At 39.3% G+C, this 24,605-nt stretch overlaps 1 protein-coding gene across 1 annotated transcript in view; it reads right to left on the bottom strand.

Moving 5' to 3' along the window:
* CCDC192 (coiled-coil domain containing 192) overlaps positions 1 to 24,605 on the bottom strand; it is a 328,348-nt gene that overhangs the window by 206,312 nt on the left and 97,431 nt on the right. Inside the window, exon 2 of the mRNA XM_023738700.1 lies at positions 20,979 to 21,086. Within this exon, the coding sequence (XP_023594468.1) occupies positions 20,979 to 21,086 (108 nt within the window). The remainder of the gene's footprint in view (positions 1 to 20,978; positions 21,087 to 24,605) is intronic.

Raw genomic sequence — 24,605 nt, 5'->3', positions numbered from 1 at the left:
AGGATTGTTGATTCTCTGTTTGGCTTAGTTTTTCGGATCTTTGTTGTGGAGGGACGGCGTGGTGCTTCTGCCTAGACCGCCATCTTGCCAGAGACCCCCTCATTCTAAGAATTTTGTGAAACAAAGTGACTACTTTCAGATCATGCATTTGAACCTGTGTAAATCCACTGTGAAAATTCAACTTTCAATATTTACACAAATGTTCGATAAAAGCTAATTATGAAAGAATTGTAGTACATTAAAAGTGAAAGCAAGATAAACTGTGTCGATTGTACCATATGAATACAGTCAAGAAATTGTACTGATATATTTTAGAATCATATTCAAGAATAAATGATTTCCTAGTTAACTGTCCAGTCCAGGAAACTGCTAACATTACATCCAATCACTGAATATTATTAAGAAAAAAAACACAAAATAGGATTTGACTACCTAGTTTAAAGTGGTGAGCCCACATCTCAGATGCGTACTCAATACTGCCCAGAAATCAAAGTATTAGTACTTTTTTCTCCTAATAATCTGACTTTCCTCCTCTCTGAATTAGCTATTACCCTCTACTCTCTCCTCAAATATCATTTTATACTTTCTCTCTTCAAAATTCCATCCCCATTTTTTACCCTACATGATGACCTCACTGCAATTCACTGAAAAAATAGAAGCCGCCAGATGGCTACTCCCTCACCTTCCCAGACCCAATATATAAACTTAACTGCAGCAGATGCTGCTAATCTCTTTCCCGACAGTTGTTTCCCCCATTTATCTCTTGCTAATGGAAACCCAATTTGAGTTAGCTATCAGCCATGTGTTTAGGGGAGCTTGGCCTTGCCTAGCCCCAAGGCATGAATCATGATTGAACTAAGCCAGCCATGTTGGTCTCATTTCCAGAGACCAGAGATTATTTTAGGCATGAGTATGCAATCCAGCAGAGGCCCCTGGAACCAGAGGAGAGAGATTTTACCAGATTAAAAAAAGACACACAGGAGGAAGCACATCTCTTTTTCTCTGGATGTTTTGTCTGCCTAAAATGCTTGAAATTATTGCAGATGTCTTGAGATAATGATACAGCCAACACACCGAGGATGGTAGAGCAAAGGATCGATATCACCTGTATTCCTGGTGACATTCTTGAGCCACTGAATTAACTATCCCTGGAACTGCACCACCTCTCAGCTTATTGTTAGGTGAGATGATAGCTGTCCTTATTAAGTCCGTTTGATTGGGTTTCTATTACTTGAAAGCGAAAGCATTATTATTAAACAGAAAAGATATTTTTCTATCAAAAATCAATCCTTTCATTTAGCTTTGAATCTAATCACCTCTACTTGTCACAAAGACATTGCCCTGTAATTTCTGTAAACACAACCCCATCTGACCCCCTCACCCCCACTTGGTGCTGCTTCTATGTGTTGGCCTTATTATTTCCCAATGCAGAAAGCCTTCTTCAAATACCAAAAAAAAAAAAAAAAAAAAAAAAATTGCCAGTGAGTCAATTCCAACTCATAACAAGTCTATAGGACAGAGCAGAACTGCCCCACTGGGTTTCCAAGGAGCGGCTGCTGGATTCCAACTGCCAACCTTTTGGTTAGCAGCCTGAGCTCTTAACCACTGCGCCATTCTTCTAAGATAGGACAAATATTATCTACAGTATTCCAGGTTCATGACCTAAATAGTAAGGCAAGTTTTCTTCCAGTAACAAATTGAGAAAGGGTTCTATTTGATCCATCTTAGTTCGTATGACTTCTCCTGAATCAATATTTATGGCCAAGAAAATGGGATATCATAAATGACAGGACCTAGGTCATGTGCTGCAAGGTTCCTCCACCCAGGAATACCATGACTGACAGACACAGAACTATTACAAGAGTAAAGTCAGAGAGTAACAGTTCTCTAGAGAAGGTAGACATAAAACAACAAAGGCCAATTTCAGTCCACCCTCTGGTTGTTGAGCATACTTGTACACTTATGCCTTTGTGTATATATATATATACATATATATGCGTTTCCTAAAATGCTACTATATAATATGATGCATCTATTCCATATTCAGAGCCCTGGTAGTGCAGTGGTTAAGAACTACAGCTGCTAACCAAAAGGTTGGCAGTTCGAATCCACCAGCCACTCCTTGGAAACCCTATAGGGAGATCTACTCTGTCCTATAGGGTCTCTATGAGTTGGAATTGACTTGATGGCAATGGGTCTGGTTTTCGGTTTTTTATTCCATGTTCACCAAAAAAATGCACTCACCCCCTCCCAAAAGGAGACAACCAAAAGTCATATTGAGTTACTGCATCTAGCTCCACATTCAGACCTCTGGATCTCCAAAGGAAGTGTACTCCTCAAATTAGATCCAGATGAGACTCTTCATGGTATGGCACCAAACAACTAAATAAAAAATGTATGCATCTATAATATGCTCAATATACAGGGAACACAGGACTATCACAATATAATTCCCATTTAGAAAAAGGGACAAGGGGAAGCAACTTAAAATTGTCACTGGCCATTGCAAATACCACATTCTATTAGTCAGTGATAGAAAAGAAGGTCTTGTCCTGACAGTGCAGTGAACAGAAGTAGACAAACTATTTGACTCTATTTCTGACCTTTGGGAGCTTTCTTTGTCTCTTTCATCCCTGGCCACAACCAAGAAAAGGGCTACCAGTTCCAAATTAAATTCCAATTTGGAGTATGTAACAAATTCCTGTATTTGTCAGGACCACTTCAGTTGTGTTACAAAAACACAATGCAAATTTTCTTAGACTAAAAACAGAACTAATGGGCTCATGTTACTGGGAAGTAGAGGCACCACTGGATTCTGATTCTCAGATTAGATGGTCAGAATATTCTCACCCTATCATCGTTGACTTTGCCCCGTCTCTCTCTATCTCTTTCCCTCTGTTCCTCTCCTACTGCAGAAACAATTTTCCAAGCATCTGGGAAGATGGCTGTAAGCAGCCCTGAATTATAGTCTTCTTCCAATCTCTTTTCAATCTGGCTTCTGTCCTCCACTACTTTTCCGAACTGAGCTTGTCAAGGTTGCCTGTGATCCTTACTTTTCCAAATTCAATGGAAAATTATCTGGTCAACTTATTTAATCTTCCAGTAAAATATGACACAAGTGAGCACTCCACGCCTCTGGAAACACTCTCCACCTTTTGTTTGCAGGATACTATCCTCTGAATTTCATCCTGATCCTCAGTTTTCTTGGCTGGCTTTTCCTCTTTTTCAGGTCCTCAAAATACTGAACTCTGAGGTTTGATCTTGGGTCTTCTTCTCTCCATTATGTAGGTGACCTCATTAGGAACCATGGTTTAAACACTATTCACATGTTGGTGACTCCTAATATATATATATTTCATGTGTCCAAACATTTAGCTTCAGACTAATATATTTGACAACCTACTTAATATTTTCACTTGAATGTCTAATCTCAAAGTTGATGTATTCAAAATTAACTCCTCATAATCTGTTCCCTCCCTAGACCTCCCCATCTCAATATTTGGTAACACTCATCCTTATGTTTAAGCCACAAACATATTTAAGACTTCTCTTTCCCTCACCATCCACCTAATTCATCAATGAGTACAATGATTAAAATCACCCCATTAGGTAATAAGAATTTTCATGTTTATTTATCCCCTCTTATTGTCAGTTCTCTTAGATCTTCTCCTCCATACCTCCCACCCCTTGCCACACACACGCACACACACACACACACCCCAATTAATATTGCAGAATAGGTTTCTGGTGTTACCATAAAAAACACAAAAACAAACTGAGTCTTGGCAAACCTTGTAGAGTACAAGCTACAGAGAAAGGAGGGGGTTAATTTAAACACAGATACTTCCCTTATACTAAGTGCTTCATAAGCTGACTTGGACTAGTATACAAACTTCAAAATCCCCTGGCAATAAATAACTGAGGCAAACAGTTTAAAAATTACCTGTCCTACCTGTGGGCTGGGCAGGAATCTCTGTGTTTGAAGATACATTTAGTTCATAGAACTGGTTTGGTCCCATTTCAACTTTACAGCTAAAAGCAACAGCACATTCCTCATCCCATCCTCATTGTAGACAAACAGACTTTTACATTTATTAATATTTCTGCCTTTAACAGACTATTTTCAGCCATTTCTAGGTTCATGCACATCTTAAAATAAATCTCCAAAGACGTAAAATTTAGAAACATAGCTACCACCAAATCATTTTGGAGAAAAAAATCCCTGAGTAATGAAGGAACATTTCAGCTCTGAGTGAAAATAGAGAGCAATTTTACCAAAAGGTCAATCAACAGTTGAAGGATAAAGTTAGGGTACAGGCATAGCTCTTCCTGAAATTCTTTAATCTCCAAGAAAGTTCCCTGGGCCTTATGAATAGATAAGAATACCAGAGAGGAATGAAGAAACATGAGAAAAGGCAAGGCAATTAATTGTTGACTTGGATGTAAAGGTCAAATGTTTAGATCTAAAGGTCAAAAAGTAATAATGTCAGATTCTGAGAAATTAAAGCCAACATGATACTGGACATAAAATAATTAAACAGAAACAGAGCTACTGTTGCCAGATATAATGGAGACAACTTGAAGGCCACAAACTCAAGTTTGCAAGAAATATTACATTTTTTTCTATTCTGTAAAAAACCAAAACAAACTCATTGCCATTGAGTTGATTCCGACTCATAGTGATCCTATAGGACAGAATTGCCCCATAGGGTTTCCAAGGAGTGCCTGCCTAGTGGATTTGAACTGCCGACCTTTTGGTTAGCAGTCACAGATCTTAACCACTACACCACCAGGGTTTCCACTCTATTCTATAAATCATATTTATTTCAACTCAGGGCCCCCATTTTTAGGCAGACAGTCATTTTTGGGGGTCCCCCTCCTGGAGTTGCTCACACTATGGAAGCTTTCTATAGCCTCACGGCACTGAGGAAAGCTGTCTTGTCTCCACCTTGGTCATTGCTCAGAAACCCCTTGTCCCAAAGCATGGATCCTATGTGTAAGTTGAGTCAGTGGCTTCACTGCAGGGGCCTAAGACCCATTCCTGGGTTGCAGATGGTCCCTCTAAAGTTCCTGCACGTTCTTGGAGCACTTTTAGGGAGCAGGGCACAGTCCTGCCCTGCTGAGGAAACTCACCAAGTTGACTCTCCAATCCTCCAGGATGGAGGAAATGAATTCTTCTATTTTTGAGTTTCTCTCAAAGGTCTTCCTTTCTCCTTAATCCCTATTGGTCTCTTTGATGGGTTTAGACTTTTGGAAACAAAAATTAGGCAGCTTGTGCTTTCGGCTGTACAGGAAACCTCGCCAGAGGTGAGGAAATACACAGCTCCCTACCTTGTCTGAATGAAGATGGCAACCATTCTCAGATGAATTTTAAAACAGGAAGTGATGGTTTCCACCAGAAAAACATCGTCGTAACTCCCTGATCCTTTAGAGTGTGTATGTGTGTGTGATCCAAAGGAAACCCAAAACTCTCTAGATGTCTAGATGGGGATGGAGGAATAGAGACAAGGTGGTGGTGGGGGTGGGGGAGAAGCAGGGGAGGGATTGAGGGGGAGAGAGAAGAAAGAGGAGGAGGACAAGGCAGAAGAACTGTTGCCATCACCTCAGGATTACTAGAGAGGATAGATAGTAAATTTTGCTTTTGTTTGTTTAACACAGGACCTAAGCATAAACACAGATAATAAGGGACTTTGAAGCAAGAAGATACCCCAACTTGGATGGTGTGTGACAAGACAACGGATATGAACTCTTATCTAGTATGGCTAAGGGAGTAGTTTCTGATCTGGTGTGGATTTCTAAGTCAGGTCCTGGGCCTTCTGTGGGTTCCGTGTTCTGAATTAGAAATTGGTATCAGAACTTACTACCTATTCTCTCTAGATTTTTTTTTTTCTATTATACATCTGCATATAACAGTCATTCTCAACAAATTCCTTTCTGGTGTTCACAAAGTTAATGAACACTCCTAGGAAATGTTTCCCTGAGTAGATCAAACCTGACCACGAAAATCAAGACTCTGGTAAACGTCTTAGGCAAAATCCCATAATAGTTCCCATCTCTCCTCCCTTACAAAATTCTGGAAAAGGCATATGTCTTCTTGGGTGTGGTACCAATTAAAAACTATTCTGTCAGAATCAGAAATGCAATCTCAACATAGGACATATCTGAGTGGATCGGGATTGTAAAAAATAGTTTTAAGAAGCTGAAGACTGGCAGTTGGGGGTGAGGGGGGAGTTTCTGTGAGAGTGTAGGACAAAACAGCCTGTGGGGCACTTAGCTGCAGAAATAATGGGGCTCGGGGGAGAGGATGAAAAAGAAGTCTCACAGTGTGGACAATTCTTTTATCAATCATTGTCTTGTGGAAGTATGAATGAGAAACATTTCATATCACTGATTTCTCCTACTAGCTAAGGGATGTTTCCTCTTCAGTAGCAAGGTTTGCTCACAACTGAGGTTTCCCCTCTTCAGGGGGCCTGTGTAGTGTTTATCGTTTTGTTTATCAATCAAACTTATAGTAATTAACCATCCACTTGATGTAATGCTGGTTTCTATCATGATTCACATTCTCAAACAGGCTGTGTTTCTTGCCTCACACTCTACAGAGTCATTAGACCAGCAGTTTGCAAACTTTTTGTTCTTAGGACCCCTTTATGCTCTTAAAAATTATTGAGGACCTTAAATAGCTTTTGTTTATGTGGGTTATATCTATTGATATTTATCATACTAGAATTTAAAACTTGGAAATTTAAAAACTATTTTTAGTAATCTATTTTAAAATAGCAATAACAAATCCATTATATACTAACATAAAAACACGTTTAATGAAAAATAACTATTTTCCAAAAGAAAACTTAGTGAGAAGAATTACACTGTTTTACATTTTTGCAAATCTCTTCAATGTCTGGCTTTAATAGAGAGCAGGTAGATTCTCATATCAATCTGTCAGGTAGTGTCTAAAAAACTGTCCCGTATCCTCATGAGAGAATGATAGTGGAAAGGCCTATAACTCATTGGTGTTATCATGTAAATAGTTTTGACTTTGAAGATCTCCTGAACGGTATCAGTGAGCCCAGGGGTGCCTGGGCCACATTTTGAGAACCTGTGTACTAGATGCTACCTCTCACAATACATTCATTCAATAATCTAAGAGACTTGCATTTGTACTACTTCAAATTTAAACATTAAACTGTCCCCAAAGCTAACAAATGAGATCTTAATACACAAAACACGTGGTCATCAAAAATTTTTCCTTGAAACCCCAGGGACTATAAAATGGCAACACAATAAACCTATTTCTAAAAAATGGGTTAAGGTTTTGATGTAACTTCAAAGAGCCTGCCAGATTCAGAAGTCTGAAGCAGACCTAAATAAAGAAATCCAAATAAGAAAGCTCTCAGAAGAGTCCAAGATAAATGGAAAATTGAGCCCACATGGAGTTTTCCACATGAAATTAATCATCTTAAACATCTAATGACTCAAATATAAGATAGTTGGGGTGATCACAGCTCACTAAGTTACTTGAAACATAAGATGAGTCTTGAATACTACTTTTTCCTCAATCTTCTTATTTAATCCAACTAAATCCTCATAAATATTTCTTGTCTCTGTATCTTCTCACCACCACTAAATTAGGTTCTTATACTTTCTAAATGAGATTTTTGCAAAAGCCTGCTATGCCTGGCTCTGGTCTCCTCTCAAATCTGTCCTTCTCAGTACCCTCAGAGTTTTCTCTCTAGAATGCAAATCTGACCATAACTCCTTCAAACTCTTCAATGACTCTCCATTGCCTACTGGTCAACTCCAAGTCTAATAATGGAAAGAGCACAGACTTTGGCATCAGAGAGACAAGTGAGTGGATCCTAACTAGATTTGGGACCTTAGTGGGGGTTACAGTTTGAACTTCATTTACTTCTGATGCAACTATGAAGCAAATAGACAGACATGGTCTTTATTTCCATGGGACGTATGGTGCAGTGAAAGATACAGACAGACAATTACAATTGGTGGGGGGTGGGAAGGTGGGAGAGAGATTATGAGAGCACCTAGGAAGGACATCTAACCCAAAACTTGAAAGAGGAAGGAAAGTTTTTTGGAGGAAGTGATCTTTAATTGAAGAGCTGAAAGGTGTTTGTTGGGTAATGGGAAAGCAGGTCTTTAAGAGGAAGTGGTGTGAGCCAGGCAGAGAACTTCTAGGCAAAGGAAACAGGGTGTTGACATTAAAATTTGACTCTAAAGGCCAAGCTCTTTTGCTTTGTCTTAGATGGATAGATAAGGGAGAATACGGTACATTCATAGAACTGAAATTATTTCCTTAGAGCTGTGTAATAGTAATTTGTAGGGAGTGGTGCAAGATAAAGCTGGAGAAACAAGTAGGGGTCGGATTACCAATGGCATCAGAAGCTCTGTTAAGGAGTATAAAATTGACCCTGACAGTAAATGTGGAATAATTATAGATTTTAGGCCGAGGAGAAATATGATGAGATCTGTGTTGTGGAAGGTTCACTCTGGCTGTAGTGTGGAGATGTCATTAAATAAGGCCATAAGGAAGGCAAGAAGACAAATCAGGAGTCTTTTGCATATGGTAGCCTAGATAAAGCTGGATTTAGGTGGTATCATTCATCTATCAATTCAATTCACCAATTTAGCTTGGCTAAATTGATTGGCTGTATGAGGTGATTTAGGAAATAATATTGGAGTTATTGTTCCCTGTCCTTGAGCATAGAGAATGTGACCCAGCTGGAGCTGGGCCCACAAGGTCTCACAAGGACACATCAACTGGGCCCTGAGGTATACAGACAATAGCTGGGATAATCTTGGAAAATATCTTTTAGGGAAATTTTCACATAAAGCCAATCAAACAGAACACGAAAGACTTTCTACTCTTTTTCTATTAGCATTTAGTGAATAGAAATTTGTTGGACCAATGAAGACCCTCCTGACTGTCATTACTGAAATCTGTACCAATGATTGTTAAGAAAGACAAAGGCTAAGATTTCAATGGTTTTGCCCATTTGTAATGTTAATATATACTGATGATTCTGTAATGGTCTTTTGGACTAGGGCAGACATGGCTGTGGCAACATGCTTGTCCATTTTCCCATTCTTGCCTATTCTGTAATATTTCCTTGGACTTGGGCAGACATGGCTCTGGCAGCATGCTTGTCTGTTTCCCATTTTTGTCCTTTTGAATGTATGCCGAATAAGACTTTCTTTTTGCTTTACTCAACTTTGTGATGTTTTTCCCCTATAACGGGGGGGGGGGGGGTAAGGAAGAGGAAAGAATCAAAGCAGCTCAGATTTCTGATGTGAGCCACAGACCCATCACTGCTCTAGAAAATGTGGAAGAAGGAGCAGGTTTTGTGCAGGAAGATGAGAGGTGAATTCTAGACATGTAGATGTTGAGTTGACCAGAAGAACCTTGGTGGAGCTGTTTAGCAGGCAGTTCAATAATCAAGTCTATTGTTGTTGTTGGGTGCCATCAAGTCAATTTCGACTCATAGCTACCCCATGTGACAGAGTGGAACTGTTCCATAAGGTTTTCCAGGCTAGAATCTTTATGGGAGCAGATTGCCAGGTCTTTCTCCCATGGAGCCACTGGTGGGTTCTAGGGTCTGGAGAAAGATTAGGACTAATGATGATGTCTTGATTCTTCCAAGCAGATTGTGTGCCCTAAAGCCATGTCATCAAAGATAGAGTGTATGGAAAGAACAGACAAGAGGGTCTCAAGCCCACAAAAGAACTTTCCTCATTTGCATAATGCAGTTATAATTTTCTAGGGTTGTTGAGAGAAATCCATGAGCTAACATATATGGAAGTACCTAGCAGATGCCTACCCTCTACTAGTGGCTCAGTAAATATTTATTGAATGAATAAATGAATAATTGAATGAATGTATATACCTAATTTGCTAATTTGCTTGTAGATATTAAGCAAAGTGAAAGTTAGTTTATCATCTCAGAGAAAACTTTATGAGGAAAATGCAGGTTAAGTCAATACAAAAAGACACCTACTTTTAGCAACAAAGCCGTGACTCTTAAGGGACAAGGCCTTTTGCTTTTTCTTAGCTGAGAAAGTCACATTTATTAGCACCCGGTCAGCTATTAAAATTGATCTCAGGTTGATCTTGACATTTACAAGCAAAAGGAAGTCTTTAGTTACATAACAGACCAGCAGTCTACGCATCCCGCCTGCAACAACAATAACAACAGAAGCCAATTTGTGAATTATCATTGTGCCTGGCTCTATTCAAAACAATCCACGTATCTTCACCAGCTTGTTTTTTTCCTCTCCTTACATTCTCCAAGGCCCCCAATTTATGCCTAACAACTCAATAACTGGGTAAAGACTGACAGCTGCTTACATGTCAGGTTTTTTTGTTTTGTTTTGTTTAAAAAGAGAACTCTTCTGCTATAAAATTAACCAGATCCCCGGCTAACCAAATTGTTTAAGGAAGTTCTCAATAACTAGGTTTCATGGATATGAGGAAATCCAGTTCAGGGCAAATTGATTGTTTGCGATTTTATGGCATTAAAGTAGACTTCAAAATAGATTGGAAAACAAAAACTCATTCACAAAAACTCATGATTTCGTACTGGCATATCAAGCACAATTTCTGAGCATATGCAGAAATGAATACTCCTACCAAGGGCACATTACTTATTTCAAATAAACTTGACATCAAGGGATCCACTGTTGCATTTAAGCAATGAAAAAGAACCAGAACAAAGAAAGAAAGACCAAGAACCAGAGCATTTTTTGGGTAATCTCAGTATGCATCAAATCTTTTTTAGCCACTCAATACACATATTCAGCATTCAAAATTTTTTGGAGATCTATATTCTTTCTGTTCCTAAACTGAAAGAAAATATAGATTGAACAGTAAGGGGTACTAAGAGGGAATTCATTTTAGGGCCTTAGGTATAAAATGATGAATAATTTCTTGATTATTAGAGTAAAATATACTAGTTTTTTGTTCATTTTAAGTTTTTATTTTCACCTTATTAAATGTTAAAGGTGAGAAACTGTTTTAATTCTCTTGGAATCCAAATTTCTGGGCCCATGGAACTGGGTTGACCCATCCAGGCTATTTACTCTTGGATGTCTTTTGAACCTTGATCCTTGGAGAAACTGATTCCTGGGAGTGGCCTTTGAGTCGAAAAATGGTCTAGATAAACTAGTAAGACTGTTTTGCCTTGGGCATTGTGCTCTTCTGAAGAATTCAGTCAGTTTCGGGAAACAGACTCTAAGGATTAGACTGGGAGCTATGTTTAGGATAGATCAGAAATTATTTTAATTGTTCTTCAAGACAACGCTGTAGGAAAATCCTTTCTGACCACAAATGATTATCAGTTCTGTTTCGACCCTTTTTCCATGGCAATGCCGAAAAGATTTGGTATAAGAGTGTTTCAAGGTTCTCTCATTTTTGGAACATTTTTGGCTTTCTAGTTGAAATGTCAGATGAACCGCAAATTGTATATTAAATAAACTTCAATCAATTTCTATTATTGGATTAATATGATTTTGTTTTAACAAAGATGAAAGATCAGTTGGAATATTCAATGAATCCTTAGCTATCACATAAGTAAGGGAGGTCCATTGTTGTCCTCACACTAAGAAAGGGTCATGGTAGAGGACCGAGAAGACTGGGTCTGAGTTCCAGCTCAAAAATTTACCCTTTCAAAAGGAATAAAAGACATTCTAATGGCTGAAAGCAAAAATGTCCCCCCAACGCAAAAAACGAAACAAAAATACCCCACAAAACTCCACACTAAACAAAATACATACTTGACCTAATCTTACATTAAACACATAACAGTATTTTTTCATGTTTTTAAAATAATCTGTTAGTTTATTTCTAGTCCAAGTTTTATATCAACACACAGAGATATGCCTGAAGAATTAAGGGGAAATACTAGCCAAGTTGTTAATACTACCAAGAGAAAGCAAACTGTCAAAATCCTCCCTTTTCTGCTACTGTGGTCTATTTCTTCTTGCCCTTACCATCTGCTACTCGATTCCAGTTTCATTGTTTATGGCACATTCTAGATGCTATTTGTACAGCTTGCATTTGTTCAACCTTACCTTAACTTTGGCCTTACCTTATGACCAAAGAAGTCCTAAAAATAAAAGTCCCATTTTTCTTCGGAAAGCCCATCTTGAAGAGAAAACTTGAGTCCCAAGTATCTTAAACTAACATAGGGCAATAACTTTGCTTTAGCTTTCATTGTTTGCTATCAAAAACAACAGGAACAACACACACACACACCTACATTTACCATCTTCTCAAGGCCAAGGACCCACTGGTTATTCTCAGTAACCAGACTTCCCAGTGGGATGTAAGTTCCAAAGTGGTCCCACAGACACTTTCTAACATGACCCTGCAATGTACTTAACACCATCCTGAAGCTCTATGTATTTAAATTGCTTATTTATTTATCGTCTGTGTGCTTCCACTAGAATGTCAGTTCCATAAGTCAGGCATTTTTTGGTTCTTGTTTACTGCTGTGTTCCCACCTCTTAGCACAGTGACTGGCATATAGTGAGTGCTCAATAAATGCTTGTTGGGTGAATGAATGAGTGCTATGAAAAAAATAATAATAAGTTAAACTTGTCTTGGTCATAACTTTGACCAGCCTGTAAAGCCACTAGTGCCAAAATTGGGTCCTTACAATCAGCCAAAGTGGGAATAGGGTGTGTGGGAGCCAGTCAGGACAGACCAAGCCCTCTTCAGAACAGAGCTGTTTTTCCCTTTCTCAGATTTTCCTTAAATTTCTTACTTGTTTTGTTAACATACACATCAGCTTTCTCTCTTCAAATAAAGATCAAAGATAAATTGTCCCTACCTCTTATATTCCAGGACAATTTTATGTAACTCCCACAAAGAAGAGTGTCCTAGAGTTTAGTTCTTTGTCATCTTCTGCTAACTTGGGATTTGGCTTTCTCTCTTGCTAAGAATTGCTCTTTAAACTGGAGTGCAAGGTTCCAAGAATAATATTTTGTACGTATACTTCCTATGTAGTTTCTACATTAACAAGATGTCCAGTTGCTGAAGTATCTGTATGGGACATTGTCATTATGTCAGGGATTTGGAGAAGTGAGAAACCAAATGAAGACAACTAATTTTGTTTGCTTCAGTCTGAGATGCTGAAATAGACATACCCCATATATGTTTCTCTCTATATGAAGTGCCCCCAAAACATAAATATTCTCCCAGGAATAACCCTCATGCACTAGAGCTACCAACCAGCAGCCCATACTGAAGGTCACACAGTCCTTTGGGGTCACCAGGGCAAGGCACCATGTGCAACAGTGTGGTCAAGGAGCTGGATCAGCGAGACAAACACCGCTATTTGCCAATCTAATATCCATTCTCCCCTTCTTAATAAAAGAATCCCAATACTACTGGGAGTGGTAATGTGCCTATCCCTACTTTACTCTTGCTCCTTCCTTTTTCGTGCTGCCTGAAAGGTGAATAGAATGGCTTCTGCTGCAGGAGCAACTTTGACCTTGAGGATGGAAGCCATGTCTGTGAGAGCAGAAAGCCCAGGTCTCTGAGGATTGTGGAGCTGCCATTCCTATCCTGGGCTGCTTATGTCCAAACTTACTTTATATGAATGAAAAACAACTTGTAACTTGTCTAGGTCACTATTACTGGGTTTTCTGTTTTATGTACATGAGCCTAATCCTAATTGATTCAGGCAGTCCCCATGCATCTTGTGACACAGGGCAAGAGTGAAGAGGAATCTAGGTCTAGTGGCTAGAACTTGAGTGACCATACAGCATCAGAAACTCTTGGCAGATATGGGGCAGTGGGGGAGAGGTGTGGAGGGGGGCTTCATATCCAAGCGCTCTCTGGTGCCCATGATTATAAGAAAGATGGTGGCAGTATTTGCTCTAATAGTTGCCAGGGAACTCCGGATGATGCCTCCTGGTGATGCTTAAAACAAGTTAATGTGATTTCTGGATCAGCTGTATCAGTATCACCTGGAAACTTGTTAGAAGTCCAAATTCTTGAACCCTGCCCCAGACCTACTGAGTCAGAAACTCTGCGGGTGGGGCCCAGCAATCTATTTATTAAGCCCACCAGGTTCCAGTGTGGGAACCAAGGTAAGTTCTTGTTCAGGTGCTGCTTGTGTAGGAAACACCTTTTAAATGACTTTTGGACTATGACCGCGTCTCTTAAGAGTGGGGGCTTTGAATTTTAAACGTACATGGTTCTACTATCGGCTTCACCATTCATTCACTGTCATGACCTTAGGCAACCGACTTATTGTTTTTGAGTCTCATCTTCCTCAACAGTAAATGAGGATTATAACCGTACCGCCCTTCACAGGGTTATTGTGAAGATCAAACGAAACGTTGTAAATCTAAGTTGGAACACTGTAAGTGCTTAATAAATGTTAGTTCCTCTGATCATCGTCTACCATTTACACTCAACTGCAGGGGTCTGGTCCCAGGCATGCATTCTTGTAGAATGCCACCTTCGACCCCTGGGCTTTCATGCTTTCTCTCCATCATTGCTTCTGGTATTCTTTAAGATTAGGGACAGGCCTAGGCAGGAAAAAAGAAAGCAAAAGGAGTCTTTTTTGTATATAACTGTTCAGGTTAGTTAGCTACAGGGTGAAGATATAGGAATGCCCTGTTACTAGTTTATTTTGGATCTTAGGGAATGTCTCTCTCATCGGGTAAGGGGAAAAAATATGCCCCACTGGCATATGAGCTATCATATGAGGTAAGAAAAATACTTACACATGCTTTTTCCAAAAATTGGGAAATAAAACTACCATGTTCTCCATTGAAATTTCTGTGCATTTTGAGTATAATCAACAAATCTCTCTCTTCATGGAAACGAAGGGGTGAAGTCATTATTTGTATGCTCCAAAAGACCATGAAGGAGCCTCTTGTCATGCTCTGCCTGTGCCTGATGCACCCTCGTCCCTACCTGGGAGAAGCAATCATTACAAAAAAAAGGTCAAGTTCCCCATCCAGTTTCCCATCTGCTAGACCTTGAAAAAAATGAAATCACATTCATAGCTAGTGTTTACTGAACACCTACCATGTGACTAGTATTTTGTTAGATATGTTACCCGGAAGGTGTCAGAAGATAACTCTGACTACATAGTTGTTACTGGCCTCCCTTCTCAGTGAGGAAATGATCCCCCTACTCCCCAGGCTGCCAAAGAAAACCCTGAAATGACCAGATACCAGCTCTGTTTATCCCTCTCCTGCAGTTCTCAGTCTGGGCAGAGTCAGGGAATGGGCAGAAATAGGACAGAAGACCCAAGAGATGAAGCAGAAAGAATGAATGAACAAAGTTAAATAACCTAAGTCCCTTTACCAAATGAAGAACTGATAAAGGGCAGAAGAGAAAGTTAGACAAAGAAACCCAACCTAAGTCCCTCTACCAAATGAAGAACTGATCAAGGGTAGAAGAGAAAGTTAGACAAAGAAACCCAAGCTAAGGTAAGCCAGTGCGGGGGCCTTTTCCTGGTTGAGTGACTGAGATTGTGAGTGCAGGAGAAGAATTGTGGCACAGTGATTAAATGCTCGGCTGCTAACTGAAAGGTCGGCGGTTTGAACCCACCAGCTGCTCTGCGGGAGAAAGAGGTGACAGCTGCTTCCAAAAAGACTACAGCCTTGGAAACCCTATGGGGCAGCTTTACTCTGTCCTACAGGGTCCCTATGAGTCAAAATCGACTCGAAGGCAATGGCTTAATGGGTAGAGAAGAATTGGCCATCTTTCAAACATTTTGAGAGACACTGGTAAGGAGAGAAATTTTGTGTGTGTGTGTAAGAGACAGACTTTTGGTTGGCCAGGACTGAGGTTAATCCATGTGGCTCAAGGCATCAAGAGAATTACACCATTCTGTTACATTCACTGGCAAGAGTGGAGATAAATTAATACTCACTGAGCACCTACTAAGAGCCAAATACATCTCACTTAATCCCCATAACAGCCTCATGAAACTCCCATGTTTATCCCTTTCTAGATAAGAAATGGCTGCTCAGTGAGATTAAGTGAATTGCCCGAGGTCATAAAGCTAGCAAATAGTGGAGCAAGAAGAAAGTCTGAGCTCTCCCACTGCCCACTGCTGAGAACCAGAAGCCCCCAATGACGACAGAAACCCTCAGGGAACATTATTGCCAGAGGTAGTTTTGTCTTCGGAACTTGCCAGAAGCATTCCTCTGCAATTGTCTCTGAAGCTGGGCTTCACTGTGAAACTGTGTGTTTCCTGACATTCTTTTAGGACCTGTTTCAGCACAAAAGCTGTTTGCTTGTGTATGGTCATAAACTGAACATATATATGGTCAGCCCACCAGAGCCCCTTTTTTTGTTCCTCCCTCAACTTTGATGATATAAACCAACACACAAGCAAAGCTGCTTTTTATGGATTTCCCTGGAAACACTTTTTTCACTTTTCTTCTTTCTCTCTCCTGCGTCTAACACTTTTCCTCTCTTTCCTATTCCCCCTTCTTATCCTTCATCTACCACTCAATTTCCAGGCATTTGGCTTTCCTCCCACTGACCTAACCCTACAGGAAACATAATCAAGTATTTTCTTTAGCAAAACTCGGTAATGTTTTAAGGTTTTTAACCACCATAACCCAAGATAAGAGTTAGATTCATATAACCCTTTCTCACTCTGGCCAGCTGAATTACTGCAAATTATTTCTCATAGCCTTGTATAGCCGAGATTATAAATCCTAACTGCAAATTGTCCTGATCTCAGATTTCTTTTATTTTGATAATAGTAACATGACTGAAAGGAAATAAAGAATAATTGTTAGGGAGAGGGAAGTCGAACAAAGAAGTTTGTCTACTGTGTGACCTCCGAGGGGAAGTAGCCACAATCTCCTTATTTCCTTACTCTTTCTTAATTTCTTCTTTCACAGTGGACCAAGGGAACCCTTGCAGGAAGAGATTTTAGAAGTGCTCAGTATGAGTAAACTGAGGCCCAGGACTGACAGAAGCTTAGTGATAGATGGAAACCTCATGCCTCTGGACTTTCCATTCTGAGCTATTTCTATACTCCTCTCAAGGAGTCCCTAGGTGGAGCCAACAGTTAAGTTAAACTGCCAACTGAAAGATTGGAGGTTGGAGTCCACCCAGAGGCACTTCAGAAGAAAGATCTGGCAATCTACTTCTGAAAAATCAGCCATTGAAAACTTTATGGGGCACAATTCTACTCTGACACACGTGGGGTCACCATGAGTCAGAATCAACTGGACAGCAACTTTGTTTTTCCCCCTCAAAGAGGCCAGGGGATGAGAAGTCATCTAACAGCAAGATTTACCCTTTTCTCTGGGCTAAAGGACCACAAGAACCACAGCCTCCACCAGCCTGAGCCCAGAAGAACTAAATGGTTCCTGGCCACCACACCAACTGCTTTGATAGGGATTGCAAAATACGGTCCCGGACAGAGCAGGAGGAAAATGTAGAACAGAATTCAAATTCACACAAAAAGACCAGACTTACTGGTCTGACAGAGACTGGAGGAACCCCCGAGACTATGGCCCATGGACATCCTACCAACTGAAGCCGCTCCCAAGGTCCACCTTTCAGTCAAAGATTAGACAGCCTATAAAACAAACAATAACACATGTGAGGAATGTGCTTCTTAGTTCAATCGAGACCAAATGGGCAACACCTGCCCAAAAACAAAGACGAGAAGGCAGGGAGGGACAGGAAAACTAGACGAATGGATACCAGGAACCCTGGGTGTAAAGGGAAAGGAGGATAGTGCTGACACGTTGTGAGGATTGCAACCAATGTCACAAAACCATTTGTGTATAAATTTTAGAATGAGAAAGTAATTTGCACTGTAAACTTTCACCTTAAGCACAATTTTAAAAAAACCAAACAATTCTTTAGGCAAATCTGCCTTAAAAAAAAAAAAAATTACCCTTTTCTCATAGACAGGATCCACTGGCTGACAACACCATGAGTTGTTCTTAGTTCCTTCACAAATGCTGGTCCTTACCATTTCCTCTGCTCACCCCACTCAAGCCCACCAGGCCAGCCCATCTGGCCAGTGTCCAGCCACATGGCAGACACACATGATTTGGGTTACCCAACTTCCTTGTGACATATCCTAAATTGATGACATTTGAAAGAAGCTGTAACTAGTATAGCAGGCAAAAATATTCCTTCAAACACACACACACACACACACACACACACACAATGTCTTTAACACTAAAAACAATCTCTCCTTCTGCAATCTGTTAGTGGCATAGCCTGCTAAGGAAGATAGTGGCACCCAGTGGACAAATGTTTGATTGTTTGAGACAGGCATTCCTTTCTGAAGTATTCTCATGTTTTAGTCTTAAGAAAGGTCAGTTGTTCCCTTTACTTTGCTCTATCCTTCTCTCATACCATTTTTTAAAATGTCAAATTAAAAGAAAAAAGAGGAGAGGTGAATTTCTTATAGTTTTTATGTTTTCTAGGTTAAAACTAAAACATCAAAGAAAACAAAATCTCAGGATTAAATCCTTTGAGAGCAGTGTCTGTATTTGCTTAACCTGTTTCAACAGTAACAACAGAGACCACCAAATCCACTAAAATGCTCAACTTAATTAAAGATGGAATATTGAAAGTGCCTGTAATGTTCTTTTATTCATCGTACTCTCCTTTCCCTCAAACCATTGCCAACTTCCAATTAAATTCACTTGGTTATGCAAATTTGGCAACTTCAGGGATAATACTTTAGGAAAATAACACACAGAGACCATAAAAATGCCCATTACCTCTTCAGGTCTTCCAAAGATTCTATTCAGCTGTGAGCTTAGATGTCTTTCTTCGCAAAACACCTAAGCAACGTCTTACTCATAGACGGTATATAAGAAGTTGAGTGAAATCCAGTTTCCATTTTATAGGTTTAATTCTCTAGACACTGGAAAAGGTAAATAAACTAACAAACCAAACCTGTTGCCGTCGAGGCAATTCCGATTCATAATGACCGTGTAAGACAGATAGAACTGCCCTGTAGGGTTTCCAAGGAGCAGCTGGTAGATTCAAACTGCTGACCTTTTGATTTGCAGTTGAGCTCTTAACCACTGTGCCACCAGGCCTCCAGAAAAGGTAAATGCATCGAGTTATTTAGTGTTACATAAAGGGATATTGAGCTAAGAATCTTAAATATTAGTGGACATTTGAAGTGTATAAAATATTTTATAAAGAACAAAAGAGATGAGTATTCATCTTAGTGAATTCAAATTTTACTGATTTACATGAGAAATCATTAAAAGCCTTTCAATTACAAAAGAACATATTATCTTCTTAATGCAACATAATGCCAGCTGGAGCGCCCCCTTTTGGTTAGCCATTCAAAAATCTTTCCCAGTTTTGAGGCTCTGAAATTCTTTGTTCCTTTGCTTGGAATGGTACCTCGTGTTCATCATTATGTTCTTTGTAACTCATAATTTTGCCACAGTTTGAGGCTTCTTTTTGTTTGTTTTAGAGAAAAGACCAGTTGGCAAGTCAGGGGGACTGTGGCATGCAGCTGAGATGGAAACTCTCCAAAAGGGTTCAGGCCTTAGGGCAACACATTTTCATTCAAGAACACAAGTCCCCCGCTGGTCCCTTGCATCAGTCACATTTCACCAATAAACAATAAACACATCCCAAAGTAAGGGATGCACATTTTAGTAAGCTGAAAATGAAATGGAGGTCATTTGTGTGTGTCACTACATTGCATGGTAAATTGCGTTCATTTTCTCATAACAAGCACCTTTTCCTGCTAGTTTCTGCAAAAATTCTTATAAAGTTTTGATGCAATCAGATTGTACTGCACAGAGATATTAGCTCTATTATTTGAAGTCTCTTAAAATTGCTTTTCAGAAGTTTCTAAAAGGTATTATCACATTTTATCAATTCATGAGAAATTGACAAATGTTTATAACATTTCAGGATCTCTTCTGTCCTTTTCTTCCACTGTTGCCAAGAGTGAGCATTGGTGCCCTGTGCTATAAGGGGGAACCCAGACTACAGACAGCTTTGCTCTCTGGGGCCAAGCTCCCTGGTCCAGGGAAAAAAGGCAACAATTACTATGGGATTTTCACTAAGCACTATACTATTTGTAAAACTTAATCATGCTGGGAAATGGCCCAGCCCCAGGTCTGAGCTTTACTGATACCAACACCTACAAGACAACCAGCTGCCGTTAAGCTGATTCTGACTCATGGAGGCCCCATGTGTGTCAGAGTAGAACTGAGCCCCATAAGGTTTTTGTCTGTGATCTTTCAAAAGTAGATTGCCAGCCTTTTCTTCCAAGGTACCTCTGGGTGGATTCAAACCTCCAACCTTTAAAATCAGGGCCCTGATGTGTATGCAGAACACCGATAAAGTATCTAGGCTCAACCTGTGATCTACTTTGCTTTTGTGAGTTTCAAAAACTCAAGAGGGAAGCCAATATTTGAAAAATTCTATTCCAAGTGAATTTTTCTCAAATAATTTAAGAAAATTACTCCTGTGTAGTTCTGATGGGTTTTATTTGACTTTAGGCTTAGCTGTTTATAATGCACATAACCCATACCAAAAAAACCAAACCCATTGCCATTGAGTTGATTCAATGTGATAGTATAGTACAGAGTAGAACTGCCTCACAGGGTTTCCAAGGAGAGGCTGGTGGATTTGAACTGCCAACCTTTTGGTTAGCAGCCAAGCTCTTAACCACTGCGCCATCAGGATTCTAAGGAAACCACTTGTTTAAAGACGTATTGCCTAACTGAGTTGGTTGTAGTGAATAAAAATCAAATGAAATATAAATGCAAAAGTATTTTTCAATGCTGAAGAGATCCATACTGATATAATTAATTATTGTTATATCTAAAGCAAATGAAATGTCATAGGTCTGTATGTGCATGTGTGCATGAATGTGTGTGTATCAATAGGGACAGAGATTAAAACATGCATTTAGTTTTACACTTGCTATACTGCACACTAAAGACTATATATTTCCAGTCCAGATGATGGGTATTACCTGCTCAGATAAGGCTTTAGCCTTTTCTTCTGCCTCCTTCAGGCAAATTTCCAAGGCATTGAGTTGTGCCAAAGTCAGTTCCATCTGTCCAGTTTCCAGGGATTCTTTCTATAACAGTAATCAGGTATTACTTTTTGACATGGATAGTTTCCTCAAACAACTTTGTGGACTAATGATAGGCTTAATAAACTCAAATAAATCCTCCCCTTTCCTTAAGACAGCAATAAAACAGCAAAACGTTATATAAACAATAGACTTACTTAGACTGGGATGCAAAGGGAGGGTAAAAATTGCATACTAAATTATGATTATTGCATATTAAATTATGACATTGAGGAGTGTTAGAGAGTTAAAATAAAATTATCCATATTGGAACTTGGCTAAACCACAACTTTTATTCGTGATGCAAAGAGAACTTTGCTTCAAGAGGTTAGGACCGAAGTTTCACATTCCTAAGGGGAGATGTTATCTACAGAATGCCTATGTTTTTAGCATTCATGTCTCTTGAGGAACAGGATCATCTTTAACTCACAGGAGCCCTTGTTTCCTCTGATCTTCACCTTTTATCACAAGTTACATTAAAGCAAAGACACTTGAAAGAAAATGTCACATGCTTTAGAATCAGTCTTTCTTTCCCAGAGCATGGCTAATATCATTCAAATCAGATGTGTAGACTTTGCCTTTCAAAAATGTTCTAAAGTTACTCTTTCTCAGCTACAAGCTGAAGAGTATACAAAATTGATATGGAAAAATCAGTTGTAGGTCCCATTGACACTAGAGCACTTTCTGACTGCTCTTTGACTATTGTGACAATTAATTAATAATTACGAAGCAATCTGAAAACTTAAAATGAAAAATCTCATGTATGCTGAGATTATGACCTTCGTATAGCCTCCCTGGGTGTGCTCTGTTTTCTTGTGAATGCTCCGGCTGCTGCAGCTGCTTCCAATTAATCCTGTAAAGGAAGACGTGTATTCCTACATATTTTAAAGGTCAGACTGTACTTTGTTCACTTTGGTTTATGAGACCACCGATTTTACACATGTGGGCATTTCCTGATGATACAATAGAGCCATCTGGTGGTAAATGGAACCAGGCATAAAAACAAAGCATTCATTCAGTTCCTATAGATGTTCACACGGTACTCTGAACCTTGGGACCCTGCCTATGATACCAACAGAACTTCATGGGAGGAGAGGCAAAGAAATGTCACAACGTCTCAAGACCAATCTGAGTCCTAGGTCAAGCGCTATCACACACATAATCTCCTCTAAAAGGTAGACTTTTGCGGGAGGAACATCTTGGGCTAGAACAGTAATACTTGGGATGAAGTGAACCAATGATTCTTAGCATCCAATAGTGATTTCAATAATTTCAAGAGTACCAATACCAGCACCCGTTGCTATCGAGTTGATTACAACTCATGGAGGGGATCCAAAAATTCTCAAAAAAAAAAACTTCAGAACAAAATTCTGGTGTATTTACAGTTACAGATAAAGACATGCTGTACAATATTTTTAACAGAAAGGAGGAGTTGTCAAAAGATCAAACTATTCCAAAAATATTGGAAATCTATGATCTAGACTCTTGTTTCCAGGGAGAATTATATTGCCTGATGTTTGATCTGAAGACTTCTTTTTTTAAAAAAACAAATGTGAGTAAACCCCGCAAGATCAGCTAATCCATTTCTCCAGGCCTTTTTCTCCAAACATCAAAAATTTCTTGAGCCAAGAAGGACAACCATTTCCAGTAAAACAAAAGTATTATAAATCAAAACTAAATGAAACAGGTTTAACTAAAGACTTATTAAGTAACACAGACTTTTTGTACAGATAGATTCAGGAAATGGCTGTGTGTTATAGAACAGGGAGAGACCTGGACAAACTGTGAAGAATGCTAAGTCCGTCTTTTGCGCTATCACTTGTCAGGCTCTAACTTGCCAGACTTTTCTACCTCCTGTTTCCCTCACTCCCTTAAGGCAAAGAATCATAAATGCATCTATACTCAGGTAAAAAAGGCTTATACAAAGGCAAGCACCTTTTAGTAGGAGACAATCCCCATTGACCAAACAAAGGAATAAAAATTAAGTCAATTATAATTTCAGGAATCAATAAATAAATGGGTGTAGGTACTTTGGAGATAGGTATATGCTCTCAGAGACCCTTAACAGTTAGATGTAGTCAGTTGTTCTTCCAGTTTTTAGAATGCAATGGCAGAAGAGCAGAAAGGTAGGATTTATAACATTAAGTTCATTCTGCTTCCAGTCACCTGCAGACATACCCTACATAAAGGAATTTGTACTAATGAAAATGAATACTGTCTCAGTGGTTAAAGTAATTAACATGTGAATTATATTAATCAACATCTATTACACGATATAAAAATGCCAAAAATATAGAAGATATACAGGTGTTTGGGGATTGAGCCTGAGTCTGTGAAATTCCAAATGGTAAATTCCAGCAAGTCAATGGTAATTCTGGTTATTTATTTCTATTCTTTGCTACAAAACTTTCTACCTAAATATCAAGCCAATAATTAAAATACATGTAGCTAAGGTAACTAAGATAATCAAGCTAAAAGAATATTAAGCAATATTAAAAATTCAACAAACTCTTGGATTACAGTAGTGATACCAGACTATTAAGGCTGTCTGTACTAATTGAACAAATCTTATATGAAATTTTAAGAGTAGGTTTCCTTTTGGCTACAGAAGTTCCTCATTTGAGAATCTATACGAAAATCTACATATTTTTTCTAAGTTTATTTTTCTTGATTTCCCTATCCTACCCCAGGACATTCTCATTGTCCCCTTCCTTGCTTTAAAGCCAGTATTTATCTGTCCTCTAATGATCCTGCTCTTCTCCCTCAGCCAAACAAATGCCTTTCACCCTTCAGGACTCCTTCAAAGTGTCTGATTGATGCAACTGCTTCTCCACCCTCCTCTGAATCCACGTTCCCCACTAAGAAAGGCTCCTGCATGCAGAGCCGGGCAGGACTTGCTGAACATTTAGTGGAAGCTCAATACATAATTGCTGAGTGAGTGAAGGCTCAGCAGTCAGGAAGAAGGTTACACCAGAAGGAGCAGTCCTTCATGCTGAGAGGCTGTAACACTGACTTCTCTGAGCAATACCTTCCAGGCCTGCCACACGGGACACTGACAGGACCAGAGTGCCAGAGAAACTTGGCTGGTCAAGACCAAGGGCCAGACAGTGCAGCAGAAGAGACGTCCATTAGGGTGGCCAGAGTGGTGAGGATTAAAGGAGGTAAAGCAGGTAAATATTTAGACAAATGAGGTGCTCAATAAATAAGTCCATTATCCCAACTCCTTCAAAGAGAATAATTTGATATTAAAACTTTCTTGCTTATTTTAAAACCATAGTAAAAGAAAGTACCCATAGGGACACTTTTGTTACAAGCAATCAAATAGCAGCAGTGCGAAGTTTACTAAAATATGCATTTAAGAACAAAGTTAGATTGCAGGGCAAAATGGCGCTCTAGGCAGAAGCACCACGCTGTCCCTCCATAGCAAAGATCTGAAAAACTAAGCCAAACAGAGAATACAACAATCCTGAAACCCTAAAACATCAAATGAAGAGATAAAGAACTCAGCTAAGCACCAAATGGAGT

The sequence above is a fragment of the Trichechus manatus genome, unplaced genomic scaffold (assembly GCF_000243295.1).
Source record: "Trichechus manatus latirostris isolate Lorelei unplaced genomic scaffold, TriManLat1.0 scaffold00121, whole genome shotgun sequence".
Lineage (NCBI taxonomy): Eukaryota > Metazoa > Chordata > Mammalia > Sirenia > Trichechidae > Trichechus > Trichechus manatus.
Note: the sequence above shows the minus strand (reverse complement) of the source record. Positions and strands in the feature narration are given on the sequence as shown.